General features: G+C 41.7%; 1 protein-coding gene across 1 annotated transcript in view; it reads left to right on the top strand.

Annotated features, from left to right (window-relative positions):
* Nucleotides 1-23,459, top strand: part of TCF7L1 (transcription factor 7 like 1) — a 77,870-nt gene that overhangs the window by 2,836 nt on the left and 51,575 nt on the right. The window contains exon 3 of the mRNA XM_035140045.2: nt 61-191. Within this exon, the coding sequence (XP_034995936.1) occupies nt 61-191 (131 nt within the window). The remainder of the gene's footprint in view (nt 1-60; nt 192-23,459) is intronic.

The raw sequence follows: 23,459 nt of genomic DNA, 5'->3' as shown, positions 1-23,459 counted from the left end.
GACTGCATTTTGAAACATGTACTCAGAGTGCATTTAGCTAAGTGTCTTTTTCTTCCCTAGTAATCAGAAGACAGCAAGATGGAGGATTCTTTAAAGGGACTCACTATCCAGGTTATCCCTTCTTGATGATCCCAGAGCTAGGAAGTCCCTACCTGCCCAGTGGAGCCTTGTCCCCAGGTGGTGCTCGCACAGTAAGTGCTTTGTTTTGGTTTCAGATAATGGTGTGATTAAAGTTTTCCTTCCTCTTCTATAAAGGCGAATTGGTGGTGTTCCTTTATGCCCCTTTGCCCCACTGAAGAGTTCTGCATTACTGCTGATATCACAGAATAATAAACATCATTTGAGGGGAACTCTTGTTACATGGAATGTTAAAGATATCTCTTTTCCAGTGAGGAAGTTTGGAGATAGGCAATCTCCTGAATAATTTCTCTGCTCAATTTTCAACTTAATGATTTACAGTGCCGAAGAGTTTTCATCTGTTTAAGTTGAAGATAAATTTTGTTTTAATGGGTTTTATCCTTTCTCTCCCTACCCCACCCAATTTCACTGTTTAAATGAGTGTGTAGGCTGTTGCTACAGAGAGTTGATAGGCTCAAGAAATGTGCGAATTTCAACATCTTTCTTCAGTTTTTCTGTGGATCTCATTTATTTGTGATCAGAGTTCTGGGAGGGAAAGGAGTGTGTGTGTGTCCATTTAGAATTCAGTTGAAAGGATTAGATCTAAGAGAAGTTACCCTTGGCATTGTTGAAGTAAATAATATCAGCGAATCACATGTAAAGTCTATTTAGGTACTGATAGGCTTAGAGAGGAAGTTTGTTTTTATTGGAGTGCAAATAAGAGATGCTAATTTCATCTGCCAACTTAAAAGCATTATTCTATAGCACTCATTTTCAAACTGCATTCCAAAGAAACCTTGTTTAGTTTAGGCATGCCATCTTGGGAACTTATGCTATCACTGTGCATCACACACATTATGCACCAACAGAGGAGCTTTGGTTATGATTTGGGATGCACTCTGGGTTCTTGCATCCCAACAGTAATCTTCAACAAATATTTGAGGATTAATAAACAAATATTTGAGGATTTGTGTAAAATATTTGTGTTTCTTAGAACCTGCCATCTAGAATCCCCTGCTGTGTATCCAGGGGTTCTAAACTGGATGCATGGAGGTTCTTGTGTAGACTAGTTCATGGCGGGTGGCCAAAGATCCTTAATGAATATGATCTGCTCAGACAGTGTCTGAAAGTATGTACCTGCACTTGTTATATTGTCACAAAAAAACCACTGGATGACATAAGAATCTCTGATTGCTTTCCTGTTTAGTTGCACAAGGGTAAGGGATTTTCCCACATGTTTATATTTACAGTGGTGCCTCGCTAGACGAATTTAATTCGTTCCATGGGTCTTTTCTTATAACGAAAAATTCGTCTAGCGAATCCCATAGGAATGCATTGAATTTTTTTGATATTTTTTGGCCCATAGGAACGTATTAATTGAATTTCAATGCATTCCTATGGGAAACCGCGATTCGCTAGACGATTTTTTCGTAAAACAAATTCGTCTAGTGAGGCAACCTCCACTAGAAAAAACCTTTCGTTAAGCAGGGCATTCGTTAAGCGAGGCACCACTGTACAGTATTTAACAAAAATTATAGCTACTTTAGGGACGCAGGTGGTGCTGTGGGTTAAATCACAGAGCCTAGGCCCTAGGGCTTGCTGATCAGAAGGTCGGTGGTTTGAATCCCCGCGACGGGGTGAGCTCCCGTTGCTCGGTCCCAGCTCCTGCCAACCTAGCAGTTCGAAAGGACGTCAAAATGCAAGTAGGTAAATAGGTACCGCTCCAAGCGGGAAGGTAAACGGTGTTTCCGTGCGCTGCTCTGGTTCACCAGAAGCAGATTTGTCATGCTGGCTGTATGACCTAGAACAGGGGTCTGCAACCTTTAAGACAAAAAGAGCCACTTGGACCCGTTTCCGAAGAAAAAAAATGCAATTCTGAGTGCGTGTACTTGGCAAGTTTCCGAAGAAAAAAAATAAACTGGGAGCCGCAAAACAGGGACATAATTATAAATCAGAGGGCCCCATAGCAAAATTTGCTATGCCCAATAATCAATGCCCCAAAATGCCATAGAAAATTAATCAGTGTACCATAAATCATAATCAGTGCCTGATGTAAATAATAATTAATAATGAGGGCCCAATGTCATCCTCGTCATTATAAAAATAACTTTGAGTTTGGGCTGCCTTGATTACTGGGAACATAGCTGCCAAGTTCTCCCTTTTTTTAAGGGAAATTCCCTTATGCTGAATAGGCTTCCTCGTGAGAAAAGGGAAAACTTGGCAGCTATGACTGGGAATGGGCACCAGCAACCACTGCCTTATGAGTTTGGGCTGCCTTGATTACAGTGGTACCTCGGTTTATGAACACAATTGGTTCCGGAAGTCTGTTCATAAACTGAAGCGTTCATAAACTGAAGTGAACTTTCCCATTGAAAGTAATGGAAAATGAATTAATCCGTTCCAGATGGGTCTGCGGCGTTCGTAAACCGAAAATTCATAAACCGAGGTGTTCATAAACCGAGGTTCCACTGTACTGGGAATGGGCACCAGCAACCACTGCCTTATGAGTTTGGGCTGCCTTGATTACTGGGAATGGGCAAAACTCTGACTCCCTTATTAGGACACCTGTATGGTTTCATGTGTGTTGCTCCCATCAAGTGAACTTATAAAATTTCCTCATATTGAATCAACCCATTGATTGATACATCTACCTCAATCTCCTGACCAGGCCGGCAGGAGGCCACAGGCAGGCCGCAGGCAGGAGCAGCAGCAGCAAACACACGCTCTGAGCCCGCAAGCCTTTTCTGCTGCTGGGCGGGAAGAAGCGCACCCGTTTAAAAAAATAAATAACTCCGCCCCCCGCCCCCATGAGCCTATTGGCTGCAGAAATGCGATGGGGAGGGGGCCGACCATGCTCCCCGGGCTGCTAACGTCACCTTGCGTCCTTTTTGCACAGCGCACGCGCACAGCAGAGTTGTGGACTCCGGCGGGCGCCGTGCGGGGCGCAGGCGCACAGCGCGCCGCCGCAGCTATGTGCTCCGGCGGCGGTGGGCACCGCGCGAGTGTCTGGCGGGCCTGGCGGGCGCCGCCGCATGGCTCAGGCGGCGCATGTCTCGGACGCCTCCTCCCCTCGTATCCGCTCCGGAGCCGCAGCAAAGGTGTAAAAGAGCCACATGCGGCTCCAGAGCCGCAGGTTGCAGACCCCTGACCTAGAAGCTGTACGCCGGCTCCCTCGGCCAATAACGTGAGATGAGCGCGCAATCCCAGAGTCAGTCATGACTGGACCTAATGGTCAGGGGTCCATTTACCTTTACCTTTATAGCTACTTAGTGAAACAATCTCTATTTGTGCTTATTGAAGGTAAAGTTCATCCAACAGGATTTAAAGGTCTGCAATTTGGAGAAGGGTTTAAGAAGTACCTTGTATAACTAAGCTTCAGTCCTCCTAATATCAATCAATAAGAACTATTATAATTATTTATAACTATTATAGCTACTATAATGATGAGCAGAGTGTTCTAAGGCCTTATGCAGATATAACTCTGCTGATCGTGGATAGACCAAGAGTGAGCTGGTTTGCAAGTCCTTGTTAAAGCTAATCCTGGTCATTGTTGTTATTATTTATTACACTCTGTTCACCAGAAGGTCCTAGGGTGGGATATAGCATTAAAAACAGTTGAAAACAAATTAACTACAGATGTAATGCTACATCATGGTACATTCTGATAGATGGGAAATAGGAATTTGTATGCAAGAAAGGAGGTGAGAGTGAATGACTCAGTGGCCCATTCCCAGCTTTTTACTATGTTTAAGATTAACTGTAATACCAGCCTTTTCAATCTGGCATCCTCCAAATGTTTTGGATCGTATCTGAAGAAGTGTGCATGCACACGAAAGCTCATACCAAAATATAAACTTAGTTGGTCTTTAAGGTGCTACTGAAGGAATTTTTTTATTTTGCTTCGACTCAGACCAACACGGCTACCTACCTGTAACTAGTCCCATCAACCCCGGTTATCATACGGATGATAGGAATTGTAGACCAAAGCATCTGGAGGGGCAGCAAGTCAAGGAAGACTGCTTGAAGTGAACAACTATCTTATCAATACAAGAGACCAAATGCTTATCAATCTCAATGTAATATTATCAATTCAAAATAAACAATGAAAGCACCAAAATCTAGCAATTGAAACATAGCAATAGACGCGCAAAGAGTAACCATCAGTGTTCCAGAGGACTGTTTGGACACTTTTCAGTAATAACTTTGATGATACATAACTTTGAAGCATGTAGGGTATTTCCTTGAAAGAACAGAAGTGAAATAATGCACTGATTGCCTTTATCAATTTTAATTAAAGTTGCAAGTCATTGATTCTGTGAATTTCAAAAGTTGTTTTCATTCCTTATATTTGAGTTTTAGTTTTTATATCATGCATATTTCATGTAAGAGAAAATGAATCAATATAAATGCTTCAGAAATAGAAAAAGAATGGGCTATATTGTTGTAGTGTTTTATGTAGAGCTGTTCAACAGTAGAATAGACTCCCACGAGAGGTGGTGGACTCTCCTTCCTTGGATGTTTTTAATCAGACATTGGATGGTCACCTGTCATTTATGACCTAGTTGAGATTCCTGCATTGCAGGGGGTTAGACTAGATGATCCTCATGGATCCCTTCCAACTCTACAGTTCTATGATTCAATTGTCATAAACTCATTGTTAATGCTTTCTTCCTCTAAAAGAAGCTACTTTCCTTAAAGCTTGTGTTGCACACAGTTATAACTGTACAGTGTTCCACTGAAGTTGATTTATATAGGAAATTTGCAATTACTATTTTATTTATTACATACTTCTGTTTCAGTGTATCTGAAGAAGTGTGCATGCACACGAAAGCTCATACCTATGACAAACCTAGTTGGTCTCTAAGGTGCTACTGGAAGGATTTTTTATTTTTATTTTATTTATGTCCTGTAGAAACTTGCTTAACAAAAGGCCAAAAAACCAAACCAAGAAGCCCCATCAAAACAACTCTGTAAGCATATCTTTCACAAAAATAACAAATTAATTTTCTGGCATCTTAAAGAATAGTAAATTTATTATAATACTTTAGAAGAATATATTATAAAGAATTTCTTCCTTATTAAAGTGCCACATGACTTGGCTATTTTTGCTAAAATATTTCTTTAGTGAGTGGTTAAAAGAGAAAATCTCTGCCATATTTTGAATTGTCCCCCACTTTTGGAGGGGTGGGGAAGTAAGTTTTGCAATGACTTATCATTTGACTGTAAATTTTGATTGGAAAGGAACAAACAAAAGGATTACTACACAGTGGCAAATTTAGCTGCAACCTTTCTTGTTTGCACTGCTTTTCTTATTTAAGCAGGAGACTTAAGACTTTTAAAAGCTGTTAATGGGCTGACATTGTGTGTCCTCACTGACATTAAAAGAAGTGATTAAGGAAATTGACCAAGCAGTTAGACAGCAAATTGAATCCCCCTAAGCACAAACTGAAATATCTCAACTCCAGTTCCAAACTCTGCAAATGCCGTAACCCTCAGGAGCTCATTGTGTATTTAGGCCATTTGGGATTCCCTGCTTGCATCCTCATCATACTTAAACATAAACCTATTATTATTCTGAATTCTGCCATGAACACTTTATCTGTGATCTGTTCTCCCCTCAAAGATCACCAGCCTTACTGCTTACAGGTAGGTAGCCGTGTTGGTCTGATGTAGTCCAAAAAAAAAATTCCTTCCAGTAGCACCTTAGAGACCAATTAAGTTTGTCATACTAGGTATGAGCTTTCGTGCGCATGTACGCTTCTTCAGATACACTGAAACAGAAACTGCTTCATTCTGAAGAGTAAGAAATTCCCTTTAGACTAATCCATAAATCTTAAGATGTTGGTGGTGCCAGAAAGTTTAATAATAATGATGATGATGATGATGATGATGCTGTCACTCAATTAAAGAAACCTCAGTAGCTCAATCATGAGTATTAGTTGAATAAATGAATTAATTGATTTTATTTGCATACATTTCTTATGAGCAGAAGCAATAGCTCTGGGACAAAAAGTATAGTATGTAAGCCTGCAACTTAAACGCTTTTAACTGGTACACATTCAGCTGAACGCACATAATAATAATAATAATAATAATAATAATAATAATAATAATAATAATATTTATACCCCGCCCATCTGGCTGGGTTTCCCCAGCTACTCTGGGTGGCTTCCAGCAGAATATTAAAATACAATAATCTATTAAACATTAAAAGCTTCCCTGAACTGGGCTGCTTTCAGATGTATTCTAAAAGTCTGGCAGTTGTTTTTCTCTTTGACATCTGATGGGAGGGCGTTCCACAGGGCGGGTGCCACTACCGAGAAGGTCCTCTGCCTGGTTCCCTTTAACTTGGCTTCTCACAACGAGTGAACCGTCTGAAGGCGCTGGACCTCAGTGTCCGGGCAGAACGATGGGGGTGGAGACACTCCTTCAGGTATACTGGACCGAGGCAGTTTAGGGCTTTAAAGGGCAGCACCAACACTTTGAATTGTGCTTGGAAATGTACTGGGAGCCATGGCAAATTAAAAAGAAAGAAAGAAAAAAAGCGATGGGTGTCCAGGAAAAAAGACTTTGGCAGTTCCATCTGCGACTGAACCCAATGACTACATGCAGTTTTGGGTGTAGGCAGGATCGCTGGAATGTGACCCCCGTGTATGTAGTGGGCTTTACTGTATACAGTACTTTGTTTCAATAAGATGTAGGCATGTGTTATAGCAAGCAATAATCCCAGAAGCATGCCCCTGTGTGTAAGAGAAGGGGGAATGCTTTTAAGATGGTGGCAGGTATCCACAGATTTTAAGTACTCATATTTTCAAAATATGCCCAAGTTATCCAGGCATATTTTAGCTGATCGATTTATTAAAACACCTAATCAATTGAACTTTGTATCCCTAATAATGAACAGATGCTGGAAAACTATAGTAATTTTGCCAGCTTTGTATGAGTATTAGTGGGAAACACTATGTTAATTTGTAGCACTGTATTGGGTTTACATGATTGTTAATGCTTAAATGGCTTGAGATCAGGCTTGCTCCCACAAGAACTTGCCCGTATATTAATATCTTGTACGATGGTACCTCGGGTTACAGACGCTTCAGGTTACAGACTCCGCTAACCCAGAAATAGTACCTCGGGTTAAGAACTTTGCTTCAGGATGAGAACAGAAATTGTGCGACAGCAGCGGGAGGCCCCATTAGCTAAAGAGGTGTACCTCAGGTTACAAACAGTTTCAGGTTAAGAACCGGCTTCCAGAACGAATTAAGTTCTTAACCCGAGCTCCCACTGTACTTGGCTCTTGCCTAGTACGGTATTCTCCTGCCTTTCAGAGATAAGGCGGGTAGCGGGTAGCCAGAGTGATTTGGGTCTTTTCTGTGGTGCATGGCAGCCAGACTTTGAACTTCTTCCCCAGTTTCATGCATCAGATGCTACTGCTATTTTTGTTCTGTTGTTTGCTGGTAGTTGATCATGATTTTATTTGTATTGTTATTGTAATTGTTTTAATGGAAATGTGTTAGCCTCCTGAGAGACACGTCTCCATGTAGAACAATGGGATAAAAATATAATAAATGTGATAGAAGCTTGAACATCAGGATACTTAGCAGGGATAAAAAGAGCCTTAGGCTTTCTTCCATGGATGTTCCGTTTTTGTGGATAAATTAAGTCTCATGCCATATTTTTAACAGAGATATTGGTGAAAATATGCAGGCAGCTTTATCTGATTGCTCACTAGGAAGTTATAAAATATACAGTATAGTAAAATCATGTCTATTCAGAAGTGAGTCATGTGAAGTTGTCTGGGGCTTATCCTAGTAGGAAAGTGGTGTTAGGATTGCCATTTACATCACTTAAATGCAGGTAGCCTAGTGTGTTTAATTATTCTAGCAGTTTTATAGTGGTTCTGCACCTCCTTAGTACACTGCAATGCATTTTTTTTTTGCTGCAGGTCCAATAATATAAGATCAATTCTCTACAATTTTGGTAGCTCATGTTGGAAAGAAGTACCTGCTTTATTAGTCAAATTTTAAAGAAACCACTCTTCAGTACTGTAAGGCTTTGTTCCTGCTGTACCATAAAGTTTCTAAACTTTGTTTAGAACCTACTTTGTTTTCTTAGTTGAAAATTGAGGGAGGTCTGGCTGCCTTGATTGCCATAAAGGAGTATGTCTGGTTAGCCTTATTGATACAGTAGAGCAGGCATCCCCAAACTCCGGCCCTCCAGATGTTTTGGACTACAATTCCCATCTTCCCCGACCACTGGTCCTGTTAGCTAGGGATCATGGGAGTTGTAGGCCAAAACATCTGGAGGGCTGCAGTTTGGGGATGCCTGCAGTAGAGGCACCTTCTACTGTGACTAGCATGAGTGAATCAGCTGCCTCATGAGTGTCCTGGTACCAGCATGTACAACCATTATATTTCCTGCATTAAAGAAATAAAGAAAACATTCATACCAAAACTTAAAATGCTGGTTTCATCTAGAAAATGAAATATAGGCAGGATAATTGATTTTGAAGGGAATGACACCCAACAAGTTGTTGGGCATTCACATTTGTGATCTAGCAGTCTCTAAAGCAGTGGTTCTCAAACATTTTTCTCTGGGCCACTTTCAAAATAAAAACTTGCTCATGCCACACTGAATTATTTATTGATAAGAAATACATTTTAAAATGAAAAGAAACAACTTCTCATTGCAGATCAAACACATAGGCTGAGGAACGTTTTCATCTCCAGTCTATGTGAACCTGAGACTCAGATAGCTAGCCACATACTGTCTACAATCTTTATTTTTGGGATGTTTGCTTGGGCCTGCTACTGGTGTCAAATTAAACAAATCTTCAGCTCTCTGTTTGAACGCTGATTCTGGATCACAACTAGGATTGCTGTCAGTATCACTTGATGATTTTCATCTCATTCTGAAAAGATATCTATCCATAGTCTGCAAACAAAAGAAATCATTTTGCTACTATAGTATGCTAAAATATACTATACTGGTTTTTTAAAAAATGTTTCTTTGATTGTCCTTGAATCTTCCTGTCACACTTGCCACCCTATCCTGCCACACCAGTGTGAGAACCACTGCATCTAGTATTAAAGAAATTTCATGAGATTGGTTCTGATTGTGTCTGTTAACATTTAGACTTTTTGTTCTGCAAGTATTTGAGCATTATATGGCTTATGGACAAAACAAACAAAACTGTTGTGTAAGTTATAAATATTAAGGCTGCAATTCTGTTCAGTATGTAATATATGTTAAACATACCTTCATTTTCACAAAATTAATAAATAATAATAATAATAATAATAATAATAATAATAGATTAGAGCCAGAAGCACATGACAAAAGATTCTGAAGATGTTGGCTAGGGATTGGGGATCTATCCCTCAGTAATTGGAAACTGCTTGACTAAGATTCCAGCTATGTAGGGACAAAGCTTGACAATCAGCATAAATCCCTCTATTTGTTTTGCTCCTGCTCTCGACTATGAAGAGAAGTTAATGCCCAAACTGAGTGATCACATGGTTATTTGATTTTGGAATGTTCCTTACCTTCAATTAGAAGAAGAAACTCACTTTAAAGAAAATTACATTAAGCATGTTAGAGCTTTACCTCTCTGGCCATTGGAAGGTCTGCAAAGCCTTCCTGTGGGTTGAAAATCAAAATACAAAGATTTATAGAAAGTGCAATTTCAGCTGATTTACTTTACAAAAAATACATAAATCCCCAATATCCATAAAACCATATCAATATAACTAATACTGAATAAAACTACTCATCAGGATGATACAAACTCCCAGCAGACATAACACACACAATTCACACAACCAATGAGGTTCACATAGCCCCTTCACTGAAATCTTTTCAAAGCCAGATAAAAACATATCTTTCCCCAAAGCTTGCATTGGGCTGCCAAAGCTTCTTGCGACTGGTGTGAGGTGGGATTTTGTATATATTTTTATGACTTGCATGTGTATTGTTATGAATGTATCGATATAATAATGAATATATGTTTTAAAATATGTTGTAAGTCACTTGGAGAACTCTGCAGCAGACTAACAAGTCTAATGAAGAATAATCTCTTGCACAGTGTCACACTCATCATTCATTTACACAACCACTACAACATTCGTTGTCTCCTACAACAACTCTACAAGCCAAGCATTCATAGCAAAACCAGCCACACTGAACAACCACATATACTGAAACTCATATCCTTTGTATACAGGATCACTGCTAAGCATAGGAGCCAAATCCTAGGGGCCGAGGGGTCTTTGTCCCCCCAATAAAATATTTGAGGGGGCCAGACCCCCCAGTTGATGGCATTGCCATTCAAATGGTGTGCGTGCACTGTGTCATGTGATTGACTGCGCAGGGCGGGGCTTGCCTGAGCTCCCCAATATTTAATCAAGTTGGCACCCCTGCTCCCAAGCCTACAAGAGTAGCAAAATGTACACATCTCTGAAACGCTAATGGGCTCATATTCTGCATCCACTGACCTGTCAGTTCACCCTGTTACAGGGTGCATGGACAGCAGTTGCTTGTGTAGGATTGGAAGGTCAGAATTCTGAGGATTTTCTCCCCAAAGATACCAGATAATGTTACCTTCAAAAAAAACTTTTAGGATAGATGTAGTGATAATGTTATGTGTGGCACTGATACGTAGCTGGAGCCCACTAGAATGTCATTTGCGAATGACAAAGGTTTTTTTTAAAAAAACAGCTGTAATAGAAGAACTTGGAATTGATCCATGTTTTAAGTCTCTTGCTGTGCTTGGAGGAGCTGATTTTGCTGGATGCTTTATTTTAATTTATTCTGCTCTTTTGAGTGCCTTGCATTGGGAAAGGGTTTAGAAGGTTAGATAGAAGCCTAAGTGCTTTGTCTCCGGGGAAGCCTTCTCTTTTTTCCTGGTAAAAAGTCTGTTTCTTATTTAGAGTTATTGTTTTGTTACATTCTTATTCTTTCTGTAACTGCTTCAGGCATTAGATAAACCCCAAGTTCTGCGTAGCCTTTAAAAAATTGTTTTCTGGGATGAGTTGCAGCTGCTTTCTTACCTAATAAATGCAGAATGAGAGTGCTCTGGGAAAGTTCTTCTGTTGTAACTTAAGACTCTGATTTGGATACATGGATGTCAGTTTGTGTGGAAGGAACCTCTACTACTAGTAAAACAGATACAGTAGTTTAACATTTTTTCCAACAACTTTCTAAAAGTGTTCTGTATCAGTACCATAATGCTGGCTTACTACTCTTTTATTGATAAATATTTATTTGCAGCATAGCAATGCAAATTGTGCAGTCAAAGCTTTCCACAATAATGTGGGATTTTGGTGCTTTAGTGTTCTGGTTTCCTTTACGTCAAATAAATAAACAAACCAGGCTCTCAAATTGTGAGGTGTGCTTCTTTGCGGAGATGCATGCTCATGAAGTCAGCACTTTCCTCACTAGCCAAGTCAGGCATGGTGCTAATCTTCTTCTTCCACAGACCCAATAACTAAAATAGGCACTGTGAACAAACAGGGCTGTGCTATATTAGGCTTCCTGAATATCATCCAGGCCATGTACTTACTTCCTGCCAGCTGGGAGTGAGAGACACTTAAGCCTTCCTAAAGAGGATGATCATTTCACGGTATCGGTTGTGGAAAGTTGTGAGGGAATGCTGTCTGAATAGACTAATGGGGAGAGAAGTTCAATCTGGGAGTAGCAGGAGGTGAACTCAAAAGAACTGGAGAGTGTGTTAACTTTCTGTAGTCAAGTTACAGGTAGGTAGCCGTGTTGGTCTGGTGTAGTCGAAACAAAACAAAATAAAATAATATAATAAAATGAAATAATAAAATAAAATAATAAAAAGGATTTTTAAAATTTTGTTTCTGTAGTCAAGTTAGCTGGAGAGGTCAATAGAAGTAAATGTGGAAAGGTGTGGGAGAAGTCTGTACCCAACATATGGGGCGGTAGTGTGGCACCTCCAAACTGCAGGCCCGATAGGGGCCTAAATTTGACTTGTAAGGCAATTTCCCCAAGCCATGCATACCAACCTCACACCTGATGTCATCAGATATATGTCATGGATTATTACTACTACATCTACATCATTTATATTCCACCTTTCCTCCAAGGAGCTAAAGGTGGCATACAATATACAGTGGGTAAGGTAAATACCGTGTTTCCCCCTTTTTAAGACACCGTCTTATAACTTTTTTTCCTCAAAAAAACACAAGGTGTCTTATTTTCAGGGGATGTCTTAATTTTTTATTAGGTTTTTATTACGGTACGGTACCTTACTGGCTCGGGGTGCTGCCATCCATCCCATCGCTAACATGGGAGCCGACGGGCGCGAAATGGAGGCGGGAGAGCGGGGGGGGGAGATGAGAGAGACGCGAAAGGCTCCGGGGTGAATGGCAAGTAGGTCGTCGGAAAGATGCCTGCGTAATCCCGGTCCCATGAGGGGGAAACGAGACCCTTGTCCACAACACCGAAACACGCATTCATAAGGGGCGGCAGCTCAAGGAGCCAAACTTCCTTTCCCGCTTGAACGCGTGCGGAGGCGGGCGAGGGTACGCGAGGGGAACCCCTTCGGGAATCCTCTGCGCCTTTAAACTCAAGTAGCCAGCCAGCCAGCCAGCCACACACGCGACATCTCTGAGGAAATGTGCTTTTATGCTGAAGTCCCGCAGAATTGCCCCAGGAGGAGGCGGTGGCGGTGGCACCCTGTCTCCAGAGGGAACGGGGAGAGTTCGTCATGGCCCGCCCGACAAGCACCCCCCCGGGTTTCTTGGGCAAAGCGGCGGCGGCAGCGCCACGGCAGCGCTCCCTGAAGTGCTCCTGCCTCCCCACCCCGAGCCGTTTCCATTAGGGGGTGGGGTGGGGTCTCCCTCACGTGCTCCTCGCCGCCCCTCTCCCTCCAGGCATTGGCGAGGCCGCCTGTCAATCAGCTGCCAACTCGCCCCCGGCGCGGAAGGGGCCAGCAGCGCTCCCGCTGCCGTTCATCGCCCCGGCGGCCATGCAGCCCACGATGTTCTGGTGGTGCAGAAGGGGCCAGAAGCGCTCCCGCCACCATCTGTCGCCCCGGTAGCATGGAAGGGCCTGCAGGCCTTCCGCCGCCGCTCTGCCTCAGGCCATGCAGCCTACGACGCTCCAGCGGCTCGGAAGGGGCCAGCAGCGCTCCTGTCGCCCCGGCAGCACGGAAGGGCTCGTGGGCCTCCCGCCGCCGCTCAGCCTTGGGCCATGCAGCCCACGACACTCCAGCGGCGCGGAAGGGGCCAGCAGCGCTCCCGCCGCCATCCGCCGCCCCGGCAGCGCGGAAGGGCCCACGGGCCTCCCGCCGCCGCTCAGCCTTGGGCCATGCAGCCCATGACGCTCTGGCGGCACAGAAGAGGCCGGCAGGCCTCCCGACGCCAAGGGGTTTCCCCGTTCAGGCGCTCGGCCGGAGTGGAAAAAAGTCCTGGGAAGAGCGGGGGGGGGAGTCCTCCTAGCGCGGCTCGCCTGGCAACGCGCTCAATTCATGCACCCCCTCCCACCTGGTCTCAAGCCTCTCTGAGGCTCTAAAGGAAAGCAACAAGGTATGTCTTATTTTCGGGGTATGTCTTGTATTTCGCAGATACTTAAAAATCCTGCCATGGCTTACTTTATGAGTACGTATTAAAAAAGGGGAAACACGGTAGTTCTTTTTGTATAGGAGAAAGGAACATTGCTGGAATAGTGTTCTTTGGAATTGCCTTAAAATGCAAACAAGCTGGTAGTTAAAATTATGTTCTCTTTTGGACAAGTGCTTGAAGGGTGGTGGTGGTGGTCTGTTTCAGGCACTGTTGAATGAAATTGAATATTTTATTCTGGGTTCAGATCTGGTTTGAGGATCAAAACTTCCTTGGTTGGTTTGCTGAACAATTTCACTGGGAAAGAGAAAACGATTGTTACTAGAGGTGCCATATGTCCGGAAGTGTAGATTTCCTTAAAAATAGCTCAAAAACTTCATTTTTTCCTTTAGATTTTGCAAAAAAGCTCAACAACTCAACAACTTTTGTGTCTTGATTTTCACTTTTTGAAATATGGCAACCCTAATTGTGACTTTTTTTTAATTAAAAAATGTATTTTTATTAAAGATTTCTTGGTTTACAGAACTATGTGCAATGTCTCTTTTTTCAAGTTACATTTTCTATAGATCAGTTTCATTCTAATTGTGACTCTTGACTGTGAGAACAGTTCAAACAGCTTCTTCAACACTAGTTTGTGGTGGAAATAATCAGTAATTGGGTGTGTGGTGCCAACAGTATGCTGATCACCGTTTCATTGTTATCAGAATTGGTGGGTCTGTGCAGGTGTTGGACCAATTCATAAATGCAGTAGTGGGTTGAGTGAGGAAGGAAATGGTTCTTATTTACCTTTCTCTCTCTTCACAATTTGTTCTATTAATAGTAGTTTTAATAAATGCAGATGATGCTCACAGCTACCGGTAGTAATATACAGTACTAGTAACTCTCCCCATCTTCTGAAACCTTAGATCACATGTAGTTTTGTCAAGGGAGTTCAGTACATATTTTTCTGTAACTCTGTGGTATAACATAAATTGGGTGGTGGATGTGCATAGCCAATGGTAATAATAAACTATTTATTTTATTGTTTTCTACAACCCTCACTCAACCACTTTGCTTCTGTAAACTTCACTGACATAGGATTATGACTAATATAATCCCATGCGGGCTATAGTTGGGAAAGGGTGTGGAGAGTTACATATTGTTCAAAGTCATATTTGCAATCCTTTTCTGTACTACTCTACATAGGAACATGTAGCTGCCTTATTCCAAGGCAGACCATTGGTCCATCTAGCTCAGTATTGCTAGAATTTCCCAGCCCTACCTGGAAATGCCAAAGATTGAAATTGGAACCTTCTGCATGCAAAGCAAATAATCTGCCACTGAGCTACAGTGGCTACAAGAGCATAGTTCTAGGACATATTAGAATCTATATAATGGAAATGTTTTTCTAGTGCTATGTGTAAACCTGCCATGCAGAATAAGTGTGCAGAGGTTTTATGTCTACTTATGGTACCTACACAGGCTTACACTAGTAATTTGTGGTATTATACATTGATAACTTAAAAGGTAAAAAACCCAACTAACTACAGTATGTTACAGTTTAAAAGCTTCCCTACTTGGTTACCTGGAAGTTATTTTTTTGTTTTTTGTTTAACTTGTCACAGGATATCTGAGAAATGGTGATTTACATAATATAAAACCTGTGAGGGTTTGCAGGAATCAGGCTCTGGCTGTGCTTGCTTTATGGGAACCAGGTACAGGCCAACAAGCACAGTCAGGTGATGAGATGCGCTGCAGCTGGGAGCGAGCTCCGGAGGACTATATAAGGCCTGCATTTCCCCCTTGGCCTTTGCCATAGCCCCAGGTCCAGGTCCAGATTCTGCGGTCCAGTTATCCCGCATCCTGATCTCCTCTTGTTCATGACCTCTGTTGGATTTGTTCCTGAACATAGATCTGCCAGTTGGCCTGCCTCTGCTACCAGCAGCACCGCCCATACCCTCGTTCTGGCATACTGGCCCTGGACTCTTGCTGCTCACTCCTTGGATCATGACATTTTATAAGTCTGGTACAAATGCTAGTTTTTTGCTGTATGGCTTTCAGAGAGAATATCGGAATTCATTTTGAAGTTCTACAGACTCTAACATCATCAGTGGTTCAGTTACCACATAACGGTCAGGGGTGGACTTTTGTCTTTCAAATTTCTGTGGCACTTTGTGTGAGGTCATAATTCAGTGCCCCCCTGCCTCTTGCCTTCTGTTCTGCTCAATTCACTACGTCATAGTTGCGGCGCCCTGTAGTGCCTCCCTAGGCTTGGCACCCAGTGCCCTAAATCAACCTCTGTAATGGTAAGCCATGGTCTAAAACAAACCATGACTTGAACCAGCCCTGTGTATAATTGATAGGGTCTGCTGTTGGTCACGGGACACGCCTCCCCACAATTCTATTCCTGTTTGCCTGCCAGAACCCCCGCTTTGAAACATCAACACCTGAAACATCACTTTGGTATGATTTGTGTATTCCTGGCCTAGAGATATGAATGTTAAAGCAACTCAGATAATTAAGTGTTGGCTTGCTGCTCGTCTTCTCCAAGTCAGGGGAGAATTTATTCTGCTTGCTCACAGAGCTGTTTGACCTCGCCGATAGTCTTTGAGGTTTTTCAAAGCCTCCCAAAAGTACCAGAGTATGATTAACTGTATAAAAACTTATCTGGCTGAAGACTAAAAACTAGCTAAACAAAAGACAAAAAACTAGCCTTGTGCTGGTGCATGTTCCTTTATTGTACCTGCCCCTCTCTTCCCTGCGCTGCACTGAGAGTAAAGGAATGCGAACACTGCCTTAGCTTTATGTGCAAACTAGTGCTCATGGTTTCATTTCTTTTCAAGCAAACCACAAGTACCGGGTAGTTGTCAAGATTTGTTCTTGGTTTGCCACTTGTGGTTTGTTTAGGGAGAAATCACAAGCACTGGTTTGCTTGTAATGCTAAGCTAGTGATCTGGTTTGTTTCCTCATGGCACAGGGAGATAAGGGGTGAACGCAATAAAGGCGCTCGCATTAGCGCACTGCTTGTTCATGGGAAACCATGGTTTTGACTTGCCATTACATACAAACCAGGCCAGTGTTGCTTAAGAGTACAGTGGTACCATGGTGACTTTATAGACTTAAGAGCTTAATAGAAAAATCCTCCTTTGGGAATCATATCTGAAAGCACCATTTGTTGTTGATGGAGGGTTAATGTGTGATGCTTAGGAGCTCAGGTGTTTGGCAGTGTGGAAATATTGTGTTACTCACACTATACTCTCCAAATCTATCTCCATTGTTCTGGTATTTCCTTCTCTTGCAACTAAAGTAGATTAGCTTACTTATCTTGCGGCAGTAAGGTTAACAGAACAATCTCTCTTTGGGAATGAACATAGCTCTGCCAAGTGATGAATAACATGGGCATCACCTGCTATTATCTTAAGTTGAGAACAATATAGACCTGGCTTTCAGAGAACAGGTTGAGACTAGACAAGAGTAGCTGTTGGGGTTACTAGCCTTGAGTATGTGTTGTTAGTGGTGCATACCTTTTCCCCCTTCTGGCTGATCTTTTTCTGTTTAAGAGAACTTGAGAATATTGATGTTTAGAACTAAGGTTTTGGGGGAAGTAAAATAAATATTATTTTGCTTTATATCCCACTTTTTCAGTAGAGTCCTCAAAGTGGCTCACAACATTTATAAAATGAATACATTTAAAGCCATACAATGAAAACAAAAAGCAGTCCAGTTGAAGCAGAAGCATGCTCCTAGTGCTGTTTTTGCTTGCCTACCTCTCCCTCCCGGAATCCTCATCACAGACAGAGTCCTTCTTGTATTTGTCTCAGACAGCTTGAGTAAGCTGGATACTTGTGTATCCTATTTGCAAGTTTAGCAAAATGCCATTGTTGTTCAGCAGAAAACTATCAAAATAAGGTGGAGCAACTCTTTATCGTACTTGGAGCCAGCCATTTAAATTGTCACCTTTACATTCTGTCCCCATCAGACCATAAGATATATTGCATTTCTTGTGGTGAATATTTTTGATAGAATGGTGCATCAGAAGGTCTTATAAGTTACAAAAAAGTCTTTAAAGTTCTTACAACTTCTCTATACAAGACAATTTTCCTGTATGATTTTCTCTTTCCTGTAGGTAGGAAATAGCATGAACACACCATCATGTTGGATTTTTCTAAATTTATTTTTATTGGCTTTTATTTGCAAATTATATGAACTTAGTTGCATAACACCATAACTTACAGCGTGTAAATAACAACAAACACAGAAAAATTAAAATAAAACTAAAGTCTTAAGTTTTGTAAACTGGATCATGAGAAAGTGCTGGAGCAGTTACGATATGATGTGCTGTATAGGTAAAGAGACCCCTGACCATTAGGTCCAGTCGTGACCGATTCTGGGGTTGTGGCGCTCATCTCGCGTTATTGGCAGAGGTCATGTGGCCAGCATGACTAAGCCGCTTCTGGCGAACCAGAGCAGCGCACGGAAACGCCGTTTACCTTCCCGCTGTAGCGATACCTATTTATCTACTTGCATTTTGACGTGCTTTCGAACTGCTAGGTTGGCAGGAGCTGGGACCAAGCAACGGGAGCTTACCCCGTCACGGGGATTCAAACCACTGACCTTCTGATCGGCAAGCCCTAGGCTCTGTGGTTTAACCCACAGCGCCACCCGCGTCCCATATGTGCTGTAGCATATTATATTTAGATTGGTGACCACAGGTAAGCAGTAGTTTAAGCCTTCAGTAATTTGGTTTTACATATTTTAATTTCCATCCTTTAATTGTCTACTGCACATAGTTGAACTAAACAGAAATAAGGAGGGGATAGAAAAAAGGAAAAGCAGGGGAGGGTAGGATGACTTACATACCATCAAATATTATATACTGCAGGTACTGCTGTGCTATATGCTTCATTGTTTACAACTGGAGGTGATCTACCCATTGTCATTGGAGGGAGGAGGAGCGTGCATGGGGTAATCCCATCAGTACTTTATGCCTGCTTCATGGAGTGCTGTGATGTTAATTTTAAGTTCACGTCTATGAACTTCTTGCACAGAGCTCTTGGTAGAGGTTTATCACACTGAATTTTCTGTGACTTTTTCTGTTATTCTGAACTTTTTGAAATATGTCACCTTTTGAAATTCTTGTAGAGAAGGTGAAAACTTCTGCTGATACTTTTTAGATGTTTCTTGGTATTTAACATATGTTTGCTGTTACATTATGCTAGTTGGTTAAAAATTTGCTTTGAACATTTGGCTAAAGAAGACCTACAACATTCCCCCCCCCCAATTCTATTTCAGCTTACAGCAGCAGAGTGCTTCAGGCTGCCCTTCATTGTACCTCACGTTAAGCGGCCTCATTAGAGGAGTGTTGTGCATGTGTGTTGTTCTGTGCAGCTGGTTTAGATTATTTAACTCAGCCATTGTTTCTCTCCTGACCTGACTTTGGTAGCAGGGACTTGCCTACATAGTATTGTGATACTGTGTACTGTTTGGGTGGTTTCTGCCTTTTCCATAGGCCTTTCTTGCATCTTTACCACTTTTGACTCCTTGCTTTACCTTTAGAACAGCACAGCTTTTGCAAAAGGCTCTGAGAGTCTTTTAAATAAAAATAGTAGTTATAAGCTGGATACGCATTGAGGCAGTTATGCGACTTCTTCACCCATGACTCACTCTTCTTGGTCCCACTCAATGCACACTCTCAAAATGCCAGGTGATCAAGTGAATTGGCTAGATTCTAGAATGTTGTGCTGGTTGAGGGCTTTACTTCAGTTTTGTAGCTGAATCCTGCTAGTAGAATATCAACAGGGTTGCATGAAAATTGTTTATAGGGCTTGGAAACCAGATCAGTAGGTCTCAATCCTATGCCCTTTTAAAATGTGGGTTTTTTTGGGGGGGTATTGGGTTGCTGTTTTTATTTTGATTATATATTTTGTGGTTTTATATTCTGATTTTGTTCTGTGAACTGCCCTGAGATCTTCAGGTATAGGACATTATACGAATTAAACAAACAAACAAAAACAAGCAAAGTTCATTTGAAATAGCAGGCGTGTTTTCTACTAAGAACAGAAATCCATCTATTCATAAATAGAAATCCACACCAATGCTGGAAAAGCTGGACCACTTTCAATATAACTTATTTGTTCTTATAACTGAAGGCTGTGGTGGGGGAAGATACCCCGATGCTATTTCTGTCTCTTTTTTTTCAATGAAAACTGTAGGAATTTTACAAAATATATTCCTGTAATTATTTTAAGGTGGCTGCCAATAGAATCTAAGTCAGGATAAAAATATGAATCTTCATCTTCCAACTCCTTGTCTAGTACTCTTTCTGCTAAACCACAGTGATACAGCTCTTTCTCATAAGAGTATGTTGTAGAAGGGAAATAAGAGTTGAGAACTAAATATTGTGAGAAATAATCAGAATCATATAATTGTAAGGTTGGAAGGGACCCTGAGGATCATCTAATCCAAACCCCTGCAATACAGGAACATGCAGCTGTCCCATATGGGGATCGATCTTGCAACCTTAGTGTTATCAGCACCACATTCTAACCAACTGAGCTAGCCTGTGAATCCTGTACAGTATGTCAAATGCTGATGGACAAGTTTGGATACAATTACTGATCCAAGAAATATATCCGGTTATAATGATGGAAAGTCTTTCATCATTCTGAGGAGGGGGAGAGAGAACCCTTTAAGCCTAATATATCCCACAAATGCACCAGTTAAAATTGAATGATTCTGTATTTTTAGAGCTAAATAGTAGTAGGGAGAGATTGTATGTGAGTGAAAGATAACAAAACTTCACTTCAGCACTTACTGGAATGGAGGCATAATCACTGTGCTCTAATATACAGGTGGTTTTACACTTATACAGGTGGTTGAGCACACACCTTATTGCTGTCTTAGAGTGAAGGGATATTTTTCTTAATAATTTCTACTTGCTTTGACAGCATTCTTTTTTAAAATATTTTATTTATTGAATATACGAACAACATACAAGCAAATACAAGCAAACAAATAAAGTTTTCCCCTAACCCCCCCCCCAAAAAAACAGCCCCAACTACGTCCAGGTAAGATACAGCATTCTTAATGAGCTATTACATGATTTGTAAACTGTTTATGGTTCCACATGTTCATTCCGTCACTTCCTTTTGGTTTATCTAACAAACTGAAGACAGAGTAACAATCATGGACTTCTGAAGGCATTTTTGGCTGGTGGGATTTCCATTTGCTGGGCAAGGCTCTTCCAACTGATTGTATCTAGTTTGGCTTGGATAGTGACAATGTCTGAATAGGCATGAATAGAGCCATTCAGGTTGATGGACAAGGGCTGAAAGCTGCACACAAAAGCCACTGGGCAGTCACTAGAACTAGCAGCTTCAGCATTAGGCCTTAGCAAGGCAAGGATGATAAACAACAAAGAACAGTGAACAAGCTTTACTGGGGCTTTGAGTTGATGCCATTTCCCCACACCCAGAAAGGCAATGGACATGGCAGGTAGCTGATGATGTAATCAGTTGTGGATGCAGAAGCTGAGGGGTCTGTGTGTGTGTGTGTGTGTGTGTGTGTGCGCACACACACACGCAGGAAGGGGAGGGGGACAGAATGGGCAAACTGGATGTCTTGTAAAGTGGCTGATAAAATAAAAGCAGCTGCCAGTAGCATTCTGTGGCTAATGCTGATTAGTGTTTGCCTGATGTATCACTAAAAAGTGATATAAAAGAGATTTGGTTTTTGATGAGGGATGATTCTCACGTGCCTGAAAGTCTAAATGTGGACTTGTCTGAGTGTACAAATAACGCTAAAAATTGTTCCCTCTCACAAGGCTGCACAGTTTAAGTATGATTGTATATAGTTGCTTGTTTTGCTGTCTGTGGCTGTCTCACCATCTGACATTCCTTAATCTGTTTTATGTAGTTTGCAGGAATGAAGCTACAGTATTTATAATATGTCTCCCTGAGGAAAGGGGTGGTATTGAAGGCCCCCCCCCATAATATTTTACTGAGTTTTAAGAGCGTGATTATGCTGTAACAATTTATTGAAGATAGAAGATCGCTTGTCAAGCATGTTACTACAGAAAGGAACAAAATTCTTCATTGGACGTGCAAAATTGACGCTGTTGCCCAGTTCATACAAGAACAATCCATGTGTCTGGATGCTTTCATCTCCTCATTCCTTCCCTTCCTTGCTTGTACATCCAGCTTTGGTTGAGATTTCCTAAACTATACTTTCTTGTAAAAGCCAAATTGAGAAACTGTTGTTTAAATATTCCCTCCAAATCAGAATTTGATTGTTTGGATGTCATTAGAAACTGCAGTTTAACTTTGATTAGTTTTTTTCTTGAAACATAAAAAATGCTTTTTGCGCTGCCCAGGAATTGAACCCAGGTCGCAAGAATGGGAATCTTGCATGATACCACTACACCAGTGGCACTGATGGAAACTGCAGTTGAAAAAGTCAGGACATCTTTGCCAAAACCAGGCACAGAGACAGAGAAGAGAAGGGATAGGGCAAACGCAGATCCAACAAGCACATGACTTGCTCCTAATACAGTCATACCTCGGGTTAAGTACGCTTCAAGTTGAGTACTTTCAGGTTAAGTACTCCGTGGACCCGGAATTGTTTACTTCCGGGTTGCGCCGCATGTGCAGAAGCGCTCTATAATCTCTTTGCGCATGCGCGCTATCACCACTCGGGTTAAGTACTTTTCGGGGTGCGAATGGCACCCCGGAACAAATTTAAGTACTTAACCCGAGGTACCACTGTAAATGTTAATTTTTTTCATCTACAATACTGTCTTGTTTATTTTATAGTACAGTACATTGATTATTGCCTTCATTTTATGGATCAATGGTCTCGTTAGACAGTAAAATTTGTGTTAAATTGCTGTTTTAGGGGGTATTTTTCAGTGTCTGGAACGGATTAATCCACTTTCCATTACTTTCAATGGGAAAGTTCGCATTTGTGCCCTTATTACTTTGTTGTTCTTGTTCTGTATATTTATCTGAATTACATTAGTTTGCCATTCACAGTGTGTGAGGAGGGAAAAGAAGACCACTCTGTATGTTTGCACATACTATAGTTCAGAGTTGCTGAACATTTTTCAGCAGCCAGTGGCAACAGTAGGTGGACCAACAGATGTAACCTTTGTACAATAAACTACATTACGACCATGCAAAAGTCAAGTGTGTGTGTGTGTGTGTGTGTGTGTGTGTGTGTGTGTGTGTGTGTTTGAAGCACGAAGTGTTAACACTGTTCAAAAATGCATTCCACTGAGCAAAGGGCACCCAATGAAGGTGTAGAGCAGGGGTCAGCAAACTTTTCAGCAGGGGGCCGGTCCACTGTCCCTCAGACCTTGTGGGGGACCGGACTATATTTTGAAAAAATAATAATGGATGAATTCCTATGCCCCACAAATAACCCAGAGATGCATTTTAAATAAAAGGATACATTCTACTCATGTAAAAACATGCTGATTCCCGAACCATACGCGGGCCGGATTTAGAAGGCGATTGGGCCGCATCCGGCCCCCGGGCCTTAGTTTGGGAACCCCTGGTGTAGAGTGAGGGCGAGTAAGAGATGTGGTCTGTGGAAAGTCTACAGAGATGCCTGGAGGGCTGCATTCAGCCCTCTAGATTTGATGTTTCCCAACCCTGCCATAGTTTCCATAGGTATGCAGATGAAAACCATTTTAGTCCTCCCCTAGTGCTGATGATAGCAACAAACAGCAATCCCTCGTTTGAACACAATACTAAGCTATGGTTTGTGGTTTGCTGCACCTGTTAA

This window comes from Zootoca vivipara, chromosome 15, assembly GCF_963506605.1.
Source record: "Zootoca vivipara chromosome 15, rZooViv1.1, whole genome shotgun sequence".
Classification (NCBI taxonomy): Eukaryota; Metazoa; Chordata; class Lepidosauria; order Squamata; family Lacertidae; genus Zootoca; species Zootoca vivipara.
The sequence above is the reverse complement of the archived record's forward strand: the minus strand, read 5'-3'. Positions and strand labels throughout refer to the sequence as shown.